We start from the raw sequence: 13,696 nt of genomic DNA on the forward strand, positions 1-13,696 counted from the left end.
ACACACGTTTGGTGTGAGCACAACATAATGGACGTGAACCGGGCGCAAACCGACCGGGTGCACGGGTGCGAATAAAACAATATGCGCCAGTGTATTACATGTAAAGTCAATGTAAAGATGCGATAACACGTGAATTACTACCAGGCCGGCAGCACGATAGAAGCGATATGAATGACACAAAATACGCGAACGAAGCTTTACACTTATTTGCAAGAGTTGAAAAAATCTAAACTTCAGTGACCATTTTGCGCCTGATAATCATTCAGCATTGAGATCCTCTGGGGACATATGATGCCGAGGATGTACCGGCGGAAGTTTATTCATGGGTTCAGCAATTACACATGCGTATGATGCAAGTTATTCACGCATATGAAGCAAGTCAACACAAAATATTGTAGCATTCAAAATCGGGCGAGTAACGGAGGGCTAATCACTGATTGGTGAAACTGCCTTCTTGTAAGTCAAAATAAGAGACATATGTAAGTGACATATGAAAAGTACAAATATAACATATTCTTGGTTTGCAGAAACATACAATGCCAACATTTTCTTATTGCTACTGCTACTTTTAAAGTCTGCTCATGATCACTTAAACCTGTGATTATGTTATTTTCAGTGAGAGTTATAATAAACAGCATCAAGTGGAAGAATCATTGCCATGGTTGCCTATAATATCTATATTTACATGGGATGATAATGGTCACCAGGCTCTTGCCAGGGTCACAGTAGCTTTTGGACACAGGTGCATGTAGGCAGTGTATCCTGTGGTCCTGTGTGATTACGCAGAAAGAGACATGAGCACTAGAGCCACAGGTTTGTTGCCACAAAGCAGCATGGCAAGGGAAAAGGGCTGAGCATCCTAAAAAACCCCACCAGATGGTCAGGGCAGAGAGCCCCATCTCATGGAAATGAGCCGTGACAACAGGGGAGAGGGAGGCAGGTAGAGGAAGATGGAGGGGTGAAAGTGAAACAGCTTACAGATCCAACAAGTGTCAGCTGTCAACGCAAAACCGCGAAAGAGACAACAAGAGAAAGAGGTCTGACAAAGTTTGACAGGGATGGCTATCACAAGGACGCTGTCTGAGAAGTCTCCAGCAACCACCTCCTCACTTTTTTGTTTTGCTGTCCACATCCATGTCATGCTCTTAAGCTGTTTAGACCATGCCTGCCACACATCCCGCCATCAAATCCAGGACTATGTTAGTCACTCTCTTTCTGTTTTTCTCTCTCTGGTTGAGGAGCAGTACAGTACCCCTAACAAGGTTCATTTGACTAGCAGAGCGTGCCAGGTCCAGAGACAGAGGAGGCTGATGGTGGATCAGAGCCCGATGACTCACGCTGCAATCTGTGACCTCCGAGGCTGATGGATGTCACAACAGGATCCTTCAGTGGACAGCTATGTATACTGGTTCTAAGAACTACCGGGCACCATGTCGGGGTGAATGAAAAGATATTTTGGAATCTGCCATTTTGTAAACACCTAAAAAAAAAATCAAACATGTCAAGTGCAATTTTTAACATGCCTTATTCTGCTGCCATGCCTCTCTCAGGGATGCAGCTTCTTCTCTCATAGTCCATCATTAAAGCGCAGTCTAGCACAGCTAAGTCAAATATAGCACAGCATTCATTTCATGGATGTTGGAAGTTTGTGAGTTACGAGTGGAAGCCTTGGTTATACTAGAAATCTGATAGCAACCAGATACCCTTTAAGATTCTAATAAAGTGTACATGAAATCATGGATCTTACTGTATGAAATAAAAAGCCAATGTACTTAGTGTTCTAATGCAATATTAGTGTGTCCTGTGGCTTTCAGGAGATTTTAAATGGAACTGATTTTCAACCAATAGGAAAAAAACACTACTAGTGAATCAATCATGATTAAAAGTTAAGATTAAAAAAAGCCAGAAATTGTTCCTTTTCCTTTTCCCCATTTTTCATTCCAGTAAATAATGTGCTGTATCTGAGAGAGCAGCATTGTGTGCCAAGAAAAACGTTTATAGTTAATAAACAGAGATGTTTTCTGCGATAATAAAAAGGCACAATTGCACAGTGCAGGCTGACGCAAGAATAACAGGGAACGAGGCCAAAGTCAAATTCAGAGTGAATGCTCTAATAAGCACTTGGCCGGCTTGCAAGCTGCAGAGGGATACCTTGAATACTAACAGTTCACTTTCAAGAGCTGGGATGTGTACACAGCAGCAGAATCAGAGAAGTGGCAAATTGTGGAGATTAAGAGTTAACAAGAATTGCTGCAAGGTAAATGACTTCATTTTCACAGCTGACACTGGAGGACAGGGACCATGAGGCCTAATTTGAAATCACTTAATGTGGTATTAGACAACTTTCTTTGTGTCACAAAGTAACAGGAGTAAAAACTTTGGCATTTTATAGCAAGAATAAGAGTCTACAGTTGTGCTAGCAGCTATGTGAGGCTGTACTTGGCCACAGTGCTTTGAGCTGAATGCGAAAGCTAAGCTAAGCTAAGATGTATAAAGTAGAGCTTTGATTATCTGCCCTTACTCAATCGGGCCCAACCCATCGTGCCAAGTTAGGGACAAGCATTCATTTCTCAACATTTCTGCAGGTTTGAATCATATAAACATCTCAAATTTACAAACAGTCCAGCTTGCACCAGATTGGTGCCCAAATTTGGCTATTTACGAATGTCACAAATGTCTGTCACGGCACTGAAAACAATGTCAAATTAAGCTTGTAATAAAATTTTAATATAGAATTTGCAGTGGAAATATCAGTTTTTAATCAGGCTCAGACCCAAAACTGCGGCCATGGTTTGGACTCAAGCTTTGAAATGTCATGTAAGGTTGGGCCTGATGTAATTTTGACCCAATCAAAGCTCTAGCATAGAGGGTACAATGTTAACCATGTTCACCATCGTAGTTTAGCCTGCTAACATTTGCTTATTGCATGTATTTGGTCATAGTTAAGATATTTCAGTCTGGACAGAATAAGCGGACACACAGACTGACATTGCCCTCGCTAGAGCCACAGTGCTAGCATAGCTATAGAAAATCTTTTAGTGGTCTTTAGTGGGGTTTGGAACCGGACGGTTGCCGGATTAAGTCCCCCTCCAGACCAAATATGGAGTGTGGACTGGTAGCTGGAGAGGTGCCAGTTCGCCTCCTGGGCACTGTCGAGGTGCCTCGAATTTTCCCTTGGGGATCAATAAAGTATATCTTTGTATAACTAGAAAAGTATAACTTTGCTTAGGGCAGGTGGGAGGGGAGGACAACTGGTTCAACAAGCACAGGACTTTAACCCAGGAGACCAGTGCTCATGTGATACAACGCAAAAGGCTGCAAGCTTCTGCCCAAGCATCAGAATATGACGAGATGAGATGTATAGCCTAGTGGTTCTCATCCTTGAAGTTATGTTGGTCGCCCAGCCTTGTATCTGATATATGACATTAGTGATCCCCTAAATTGTCTTTGAGCACCACCAGCAGGTTTAAATATAGGCCATAACCTGTACCTGTCCAACACTTAATTTGAGATCAAATTCAAAAGTAGAAAAAACAGATTTGATTTTGGTAACAAATACCTTTTCTTCCTGTTCCTGAGTCCAAACTGTAGGCCTACGCTTTGTTCATTCTCTCATTCATTCAGTGAATGAACACTGCTTCACTGAACAACGCCTTGGATCTCATTCTCAGCATAAATAACCCCCATCTAAAAGATGAAATGAATTAAATCACGTTAGCAAAGCATTCACGACTCATGTTTCCTCCAATCTACGTCATCTGATAGCTCATATTTAATAGTTTATTACAATAACCAAACCATAATGACTTGTGAGTCATCAATGGGCTCTGAGTCAGCGCTCGTCTTTTGCAGTGTAAATGGGGTAAATGTTGAAGTGTTGTTGACACAATACTTAAGAAGGAAGGATTTTTCCTCACCTTACAGTGTAGTGAATTGATCCCACTATGAGAGATAAAATAAGGCTTGATTTGCCCTCGCACTCACATGTTGCATCTTCTTCCTCATCCATTTGTCTTCATTTTAAACCACAGCTCCCAGTCAACGAGCGCACTAACCAAATCACACCAAACACCCTGAACACGAGTCATTTTTAAGCAGCTACAAATGTCTTCATTCCCTTAAAATGAGATGGAGGATCTCATTCACTGAAGTGTTTTTGCAGGAAGCCTATTCTCTAGAGTCTTGGAAGTGAAATTTAAAAGCTCCTTCCTCCGCTGAATGTGTACACAACCATTACAGCTCTTTATCAGAGATGAAGTCCTTTATACTGCATTCCAATTCAGAGAGCAGCTGATGAAACAAGTTGATCAGTTCCAGTTCAAACATATTCAAGGCCATTTTAATGATCTACAGAAATGGCAGCACGCCTGCTTTAGAATTTGAAATTGTTAAAAGAAGCTAAGAATTAACAAAAAAAAGTCCAATTGAAATAATTGTAGCTATGGTGATAAAAAGCCATCCCAAACTTCGGGAGAAACTCGAGGTGAAACTTGCACCAGGGAATGTAGTGACACGTGCGACCTTTAAGGCTTCATTAACCCGCTCGTGATTTTATATTCCTGTGTGGGTGTGGAAAACTTTAAGGGGAAATCTTGTTTGTTTGGGACACAAATAAAGGTCAGCAGTCATGTATTTATCCAGACCTGCCAAGCCTACTGACAGCAATAGCAACACTTGAGGAAGGTGGGAGACATGGAGAGATGTGTGATCTCTGAAAAAAGAAAGTGAATCACTGTGTGGCTGTGTGACACGCACACACACACTCCTCTCCCACTTCCTTGTGTGCTATCTCCCACAAGTATACACATCAACCAGAGCCAAGGATCTTGTAACACACACACGCTTATAATTATGCATATGCAGTAATCATATGGGGTCCTGGCTAAAGTTCTGCAGGCTGAAATTTTTTTGATAAAATGTTTACTGTAGCAAATCACCTGCAACCTGAGATGAGGTTTTCACACACCCCTTCAGGCCATTTATTCCTGGATTGTTACATAATGCAGCAGTGGGCTCTGCTCACAACCAGCCTAAACAGCCTCCTCAGAAGAAAACAGGAAGGTAAGAGGATTGCGGCAGCGAGGGAAACACAGCAATCAGTCGCTTCTGAATATGGCTGCCCTCTCAGGGGTCTTTTGTTGTCGTTTTTTTTAAAAATCTACAGTCTTGTCTGGCCGGTAACATCATCATATCTCAGCATGCCACATGTTTACTTCCCATAAAGGCTGATCAGAAGTAGAAACCTCTCTTGTTAGCCTCCTGCAAGCCTGGATGTATAGGACACACTTTTGTTTATAAGTGAGCTAAAAAAACATATATAAGTAAGTGAGAAAAAGTGTGTGTGTGGTGTATAATAAGCGCACTGACTTGGCAGTGAAATGATGTTTAGCGAGAGTATTAATAACCACTGCCAAGCTAACGAATCATTTCTTGGAGCTGTAACTATCACTAAAACCATATCACTCAAACATTACCTGCTGGCAGTGGGACAAGTTGTCAAACCACAGTGATTGGTGAGTTGATGAGATTAAAGCCATTCAGGTGACTCGGTAAATGTTTTGGCTGCAGAGAGCTTCCAATATTTTAAATTTGTGACAGTAAATGAATCTGGCATGTGCGTCACAGAGGGGTCATGCGTGCCACAAGGACGTCGAACATGTAATAGTCCGAATAGCTGATTAGTTCTGCCTGTTTAATGACACTTCTTACTCTCAATTGGAAACTAATTGTTTGAATGATTGGTTGACGGGAAATGTGATTTGATTTCTCAATTTGTGGGAAAACCTTTAGCCTCACAGTGGCGGGAACCTCAGGACGGGCTTGGACGTGTACCCACCCCTCATTTGGTGTGGTGACTGCATCATAACAGGAAACTGGATCCAAAGCGACAGGATGCTGGGTATTGTTTGTATTGCTCAGAATAGTAGGTACAAAAGGCTGGAAGGTACATGTGCGGAATTATTTTTCATTTTCAGTTTCCCCCAGATCACAAAATAATGTTTCTGTGATTACTTCAGAATGGTTTCAACAGCTTGTTATGTCAAGATATAAAGTATACAATAAAGAGTACATGCATGTGTCTATAAATACACTATGGATATTTGCATGTGTCCTTTTCTTTCTTTATTTCTTTCTAAAATCATACACTAAATGTGCAGCACATAATTCAACACATATGCACTTTCTAATGATGTGTATGAATGGAGGAAGGTGTGTGGGTGTCTGTGCCAATGAGTTGTGCATTACCTCATAGCACAAAGCATATTGCAGTGACTTTCAGCTTCGAGTGATATTTAGCAATGTGCGTTATGTAACTGTAAATTCTGCACTTATCAAATTTTGGATTAGAAAGGACAAGAGTATTGAGGAGACAGTTTTGCTTCTTCTCTCCCAAACAAATGTCTTCAACAAAGGTAGAGCCGGTGCACGAATAAGACAAAACACGTTGTTGTGTTGACTAGATGATGTCAACACCTGCTAGCAGGACAAGAGAAGTGTTGGAGCTGTTGCATAATTTCTGTTTCTTTGGCATTGTAAAAGTTACAGGTGCAGACGGGTATTGCAACATCACTTTAAGTATATATATTATATATTATATTCATATCCTCCTGAGACCTGAACTTTTGTTTGGTATGCATTTTTAATTTCTCCTAGCTATTTAACCAGATTTATCAGGTTAAAAACAACCACCAAAACTGACAAATGACAGGGCAATGATAAAAAACACATAATGACATACTTAAAACACATAGAAAGACATCTATCTATCTATCTATCTATCTTAGTTGAAAGTTAATGTTTAAATGAAAAATATAAGAAATAATTTAATAAAACAGAGAAAATGTGTGTAATTGCATGCTCTGGCAAATGATTGCATAACAAGCTCATTTGCAATAACTATAATTGTATGTCATTTCGTGAATCCCCCGAAAGTTATAAAGTCAGACACAAAAGAACGCTGTTTTTCCTGCTTGTAAATAGCATGTTTGTGTTGGAGGATGCTGGTTACTGAGGTCAGTGTTTTTCCTTTCTGCCTTTATGCAGGTAGGGCCTTAAGGGAACGTCTACATACCACTGATATATGGTGACAGTCACCCTTTAGATGATCCTCACTGTTTTTTATGTTCATCCAGGGGAGTGAGATCAGAGCAAGAGACCGAGGAAACGGAGAAAGAAGCGAAGCTGTCCGAATCCTCCTCCACGTCCTCCTCCAAATCTACTTCTGTGTTTCGTCTCACTGCAGCCACTGAGGGATGCTCAGCCTCCAGACAACTCACTCTCGAGGATGAACATAGACACACACACACACACATAGACCAACATTAATGTTGGCATCCATTGAGCAGCTTTAGCTGGACTGCATGATCCCATACTGACAGGCTTCCGGCAGATGCTTTTTACTTCACAAATAGATTTTTTATTTTTTAAATCCCAAATTAATGAAGTGCATCTGGTGAGCGCAGACGACTCATCAGCTCAGCATTAATTTCATTTCATAGTTTTATTTCACAATGACCCCTGGCTGGCCATGAGTGTGTGCGTCTTTTTGTATCACTCCTGACTGGTAAATATCCTCTGGCTCTACGACTGCCTGCCTGATGCCGCCACACACACGTTATATAACCAGACCTTTAGAGCAAACAGATGCAGGCTTCTCAGTAACAGGTATTATGGTCACCTCCATGTGCCAGCACAGAACCATGCTAGATTATAGTGTATGAATAATGGAAAAGAGTGAGGGTGCATACAGGAAAGTATAGGCCTCCATCAGAGAGGTAGACCATAAAAAATGTAACACTGAATTTCAGAGACAAAATGCAAGTACAGATCAGTCAATCACTGTAGCATGAAAGCTTTTTACTTTGAACACCACGGTTTGCTAATTGGCAGCCCTGCAGGGCTGATAAAGTTCAGAGAAGCCTCCTGCTGTGCTGTTTCACCCACATATCCATCAATGACTCTTAATGGCCATTTCACCTTAAACATCCCCGTCACAGTGCTGCCAGTGTCATAAAATAATCATTTCAAATGATTAAAATATAAAGCTACAATGGTGCATTTTGTTGTGCAACACAAGGCTGTATTTTTCTCACTCTCCACATGCTGCACATGTAATGCTGAGAAAAGTTAAATATGAAAAGAAAGAAAACAACACAATAAGCCCAAAGGCTCGCCTGAAGACACTTAAAATTTCAAAGAAATCTCAAATCCAACTGTCTAAACAAAGCTCTCTCTCTGTCTGTCTGTCTGCCTCTCTCTCTCTCTCTCTCTCTCACACACACACACACACACACGCACACACACTCTCTCTATCCTTTAAGTTTAGAGATGGGTTGGAGTGATGTCACCGCCTCCCTCCTGTGTAGGCATTCATTCCATCAGCAGTGTGTCTCCAAAGCGATGCTGCTCACCAAAACGCAAAAGCAGCATTACGCATGGCAACATGACAGAAGAGGAGCGACTTAACTCGTGGAGCGTTGGATTGTGAACTCTTTTGTCCTTTCCGTGATATTTTCAGAACCCCGTGTGACCATCGAGATAATTCGGTGAACCTCTAAGAAAGGGCTTTTCTGTTTGAGGAGATGTATTTATGCAGGTGCTGCGTCTTATGTGGGCTACACTCTGACCAGGAGCGTTACGCGCAACGTATCTCCGTACGTTAGTGGAAGGCAGCTCAGCGCACCCAGTTTTAGCTGTTTTGGAGAGCAAACGGGTGCAAAACAACGAACATGATACAAAAGGACAAACTGGAGCCAGAATGGATTTAACCCAGTTAAATCTGTTGGTGGAAAACGTTTCCAGTGATGAGAACACCACGGACGCACCGTTTGGCTTGCCACACACGGGGGCAGCTACTGCGCTCATCATCCTTGTGGTCACTGTGATCATCTCTGTGACCATAGTCGGTAACGTTTTGGTGATTGTAGCGGTGCTGACCAGCCGGGCTCTCCGTGCGCCCCAGAACCTTTTCCTGGTCTCTTTGGCATCAGCGGACATCCTGGTGGCCACACTGGTCATCCCCTTCTCCCTCGCCAATGAAGTCATGGGCTACTGGTACTTTGGAAGCACTTGGTGCGCTTTCTATTTGTCTTTGGACGTGTTGTTTTGCACCTCATCCATCGTGCACCTGTGCGCAATCAGCCTGGACCGCTACTGGTCAGTGACAAAGGCGGTCAGCTACAACCTGAAGCGGACACCTAAGCGCATCAAGTCCATGATCGCTGTAGTGTGGGTAATATCTGCTGTCATCTCCTTCCCTCCTCTTCTCATGACCAAACATGATGAACGGGAGTGCCTGCTGAACGATGAGACCTGGTACATCCTCTCCTCCTGCATTGTGTCCTTCTTCGCTCCAGGTCTCATCATGATTCTGGTTTACTGTAAAATCTATAAGGTGGCCAAGCAGCGCAGCTCCACCGTGTTCGTGGCCAAGAACGGCCTGGAGAGGCAGCCCTCTCAGTCCGAGACCTGTTTCGTGAGGAAGGACCGGTTCGAGACGGAGAGCCCCAGCAGCCAGAGCTCCGGCAGCCACCAGCAGAGGCAAGGGGAGCTGGATGACATCGATCTGGAGGAGAGTTGCTGTCCGTCGGATACTAAACCCCGCAATAATCGCTTCACCAAGCGGAGAAAGGTGGAGGGGTCAGACTGTTGCCCGCCTCAGAACTGCCGTCTCTCCTGGGCTTCAGCCCGGGCGTCACAGCTCTACCCGGAGCAGAAGAACCCAGCTGGGCGACAACATCTGGCCGCAGCCAACAAAACCAAAGTGGCCCAGATGAGGGAGAAACGTTTCACCTTCGTGCTGGCGGTGGTGATGGGGGTGTTTGTGCTTTGCTGGTTCCCCTTCTTCTTTACATACAGTCTTCATGCCATCTGCAGAGACAGCTGCTACATCCCCGGCGCACTCTTTAACCTCTTCTTTTGGATTGGCTACTGCAACAGTTCTGTGAACCCCATAATATACACTATTTTCAACAGGGATTTCAGGAAATCCTTCAAGAAAATCATATGCAGAACTTCTAAACGCACATGAACACAGAAAGGGATGCTGGGACAAATCTGTTTTGCCTGTCTCACTCCATGCTGGGAAGGTATTATATTAATAGAGCTCATTTTTCATGGCTGGCTGTTTTCCCCTCCCCAAATTCATTCAAATGTAACTCCATCATATTGAAAAAAAAGACCCAGTATTGTGTGCACATTTAAAAGTCTATGAATAAAATGTTAAGTTAAGCAAAACAAAGGATATTTTTAATGCATCAGTGTTGCAAACTTGCAAGAAACATGGTCAGTTATTTAAGCATAAATTGTAATATGTAGGTCACTGTATAATGAGTCCTGCAAACATGCACCTCTGAAGAAGAAATCTCTGCGTTGGATCAATCTCTAATGTTGCAGCGAGCAGCAGGAAAGAGCTACTTCAGGGTAACACTGAAGTCATAAATGTAGCTGCTTCACAGTGGGTGTTCTCTGTAAAGATAAAAAGAAGATTAATCTCCCCATAAGATACAAGCATGGGGATAAGCAGGCACACAAGTATTGCCTGTGAATGTGTGTCATGGGAAAAAAAAGGAAATGAAATCTGATTTAATGTTGCATGCAGCGTTTGGCATTATTACAGGTAATTCAGACACGCACATATATCTTTGCTCGCTGCAGTTAAAGCTCCAGCAAGACCTCTCAGTCATTTCTTATCAGTGAACCCCCAAACTTACGTAAGAGTCTAATCTCACACCCCCACCACACCATCGCACCAGCTCACACCAGAACAATGGCCAAGCTGAGGCCTGCATGTGCAAAATCTATGTGTGTTTCATTTCAACACCTCACAATACCTCAGTATTTTGTCAGTAAATATTTAAAGCGTGTGACATCACCATTCAAGGGAGATCAGATCTGGGTATTTTCATCCAGCAAATATTCATTTCATTGTGTTGTAAAAATGTTTTTTTCTTTATTCTCTCACAAATAAAAATGATACTGGGAAGGTGAGAAAAAAAGAAAGTCCAGTAGATTTGACTGACTGTGACATTCCTGTACATGCCAGAGGAAGGCTAGCTCACACGTGACACAGCCAAAATACAAAACAGTCTTCCTCCCTCTATCTTAAAAATAACATCTCTGGACTCAGATATTGCAGAAAGAGCTGGACTTCCATCCAGCATCAAATCTCCTTGGTTCAATAAAAAAGCTTAATATCTACAAGCTGGGCCTATGGCTGTAATCCTCTGCTTTATAAAGCTGTTTTATTAGGAAAAAGTCCACTTCAGCTCGACTTTAACTTCCTAAAGATATGTAGGAATAATTTACAGAGGGGAGAAGTCTTTACACTTTATGGGAAATATATATATATATATAGTCACAAACTTATTACAAGACATGAAAAGGAGATGCTGTGGTTAGTTTCAAGGATGCTGCACTGTTTCCCATACAGTCTGCAGTAAGTTGATGATGCATCTGGGATGTAAAGTGTGTGTGAAATGTTCAATATGAAGAAGTACATATGAGAAGTTCCTGGAGAAACTCTGGTGAGGAAATAGAAGACTGACCAGCTTCTTATCAGCCTTTTGTCTGCATGGGGATGCTGGGGATAGATACACTATTTATATCCTCTGAGGAATGTCTTCAAAGCACTCCTACGGCTCGCTGGCGCCTTGCCAATGATAATCACCCGTTTGAGGTGTGTCATGGTTAAAAGGAAATTTTTAAAAAGTTTAATGAAGTGTTTTTTTGTGAAGTGCGCCCATATTCACGAGGGTGTTGTTGAAATATCATCAAGGGAAATGAGAGTGAAGGTGGTTGAATATTTCCTTTTCCTCTTGACGTGCCGCGCGTTTTATTCATGAGGAGGATTCAGACAGTCTGAGAGAAGTGCGGCTGTCGAGAGGAAGGAAGCGTTATCTCAAAGGAACTCTTGAAACAAATGAAATGTCTGGGTTGAGTCACACTCGCAGGAGGTGGTAAAATTAGCTTTGTATCTCCTTGAATTACTGGGATTAGAGTGATGGTGATTGGGACATGTGTAACTTGATGTTGTTGTGCACATGTTAAATGTAACTTGAATTCTCCAGATGGCGCGGCCATCTCTCGTCATACCTGTCGTAATTATCGAGGCAGAAATATTTCCATGTACACTGTCATGTTATTTTGTTCCTGATGGTATACATATTACTTTCCAATGAGACATGCAACTCCCTTGTTAAATCTCACTTCCCAATTCAATTATCTTTCTAATCAACTGCTCTGTTGCAGCAAGAATGAGCCACAATTCTTTTAATTAGCAGTTAATGTTTTCTGTTACTTTCAGTCATGTGTGATCTCTCTAGGCATGTCTCCTCGCACACTTCAGAGTCTAAAATGAGAGACCTACATGTGGAGCGGCGTGGCACATTATGTAATGTTCATTTTCATTCCTAGAAGAACTTTAATACAAGACAGACCCCTCAAAATCCCTCTCTATTCATGAGGTAAATGCTCTGCTAACTGCATTTTTATTCAAGACAAAAATCAGCGTTGTTTCTCCTCTGTTGATTTGCAGGCCTCTCCTACCGAGCCTTTTATTTATCCCAGACTGTAAACAAAGTTGTTCAGGAAGAGACGCTGAGCTGCGGCGACCCTCAACCTCCCAAAAGGCTTAATGAGAGCAACAGACCAACTGGACAGAGTCAAAACATTTCCTGGTGTGGGATGCTGGAGGGAAAGCTTTATTCTGGCCCTTTTTAAACAGGAGGAAGAGTGGACGGTCAGAGATGGCTGCCAGGGCTGTTTTGGGTCAGAAGTGCAGGCAGGGCTATTTGCAGTCACAATGCTTGCAGGAGATGTGGTTATAAATGTTACAAGATGGGTGCAGCCTCTTAGGATGAGAGAGGGAGAACGACGAGGAGTTGCTCGTTGTCCTCTGCTATTACCTTGTTTGTCAGGCACAATGCGGCATCTGCAGGTAATTGGTTTTTTTTTTTCAATTGTCTCTAACAAGATAAGGGTTGGAGGCGAGCAAGGCCAAAACTGGCGTCAGTCCCAGGAAGAGAAGTGGAGCCGGTTTGTCATTAGTGTAAATCAGCTGGTGTCACGTCAAAGCGAGGGTGGAACTGAGCTCGGTGCCTCTCGGCTGTTCTAACATATAGCCCCGTTTAACACACACAGTCAGCGTATGACTGGAGGTGTCAGAGGAAATCAGTAAACTGCAGCACTAACTTAAAGATGACAGTCAGATTAGTGGCCTCAGTGTGTGTGTGTCTCTGCAGGCACACGTATGCAGGTGTGTATCCTCCATGCCTCTTGACAGCCCAAGCGGGTGTAGATCCTACTCAGCAGCAGAATCACCATGGCATCAGACATTTCTATTTTAAAACAATGTTTACTGTCAAACGAGGCATGGAAGCTGTGCTGCAGAAGTTGTCACAGACTGTGCAGGCTGTAATGCAAGAAATTTGCAGCTTCAGAGAAAAAAGTAAGGTGATACTATACATTTTTCTTCAGCCCCAATGAAAAGAGAACCATGATTTGATCCTATGAATGCTGTTTATAATTCAAATGTTAATGTCTTTTGTATTCTAAATTGTGAGCCGCAGCCGCCTTGTTGTCCAAGACAAATTTCCTCTCTGAGGACAAGTATTGTCTTCACCGTCCTGCTGCTGTAAACACTCACGGGCACACCAAATGTTATAAAAAGCACACACTGTGTAGTCCTGTTTGAGTA

General features: G+C 42.6%; 1 protein-coding gene across 1 annotated transcript; it reads left to right on the forward strand.

The window, feature by feature from the left end:
• Positions 1 to 8,341: 8,341 nt before the first annotated feature.
• adra2db (adrenergic, alpha-2D-, receptor b) lies at positions 8,342 to 11,147 on the forward strand. The gene has a single exon (XM_033632629.2). The coding sequence runs from the start codon at positions 8,759 to 8,761 to the stop codon at positions 10,028 to 10,030; it is 1,272 nt and encodes a 423-aa protein (XP_033488520.1). The 5' UTR covers positions 8,342 to 8,758; the 3' UTR covers positions 10,031 to 11,147.
• Positions 11,148 to 13,696: the final 2,549 nt, after the last annotated feature.

The sequence above is a fragment of the Epinephelus lanceolatus genome, chromosome 7 (genome assembly GCF_041903045.1).
Source record: "Epinephelus lanceolatus isolate andai-2023 chromosome 7, ASM4190304v1, whole genome shotgun sequence".
Taxonomy (NCBI): Eukaryota; Metazoa; Chordata; class Actinopteri; order Perciformes; family Serranidae; genus Epinephelus; species Epinephelus lanceolatus.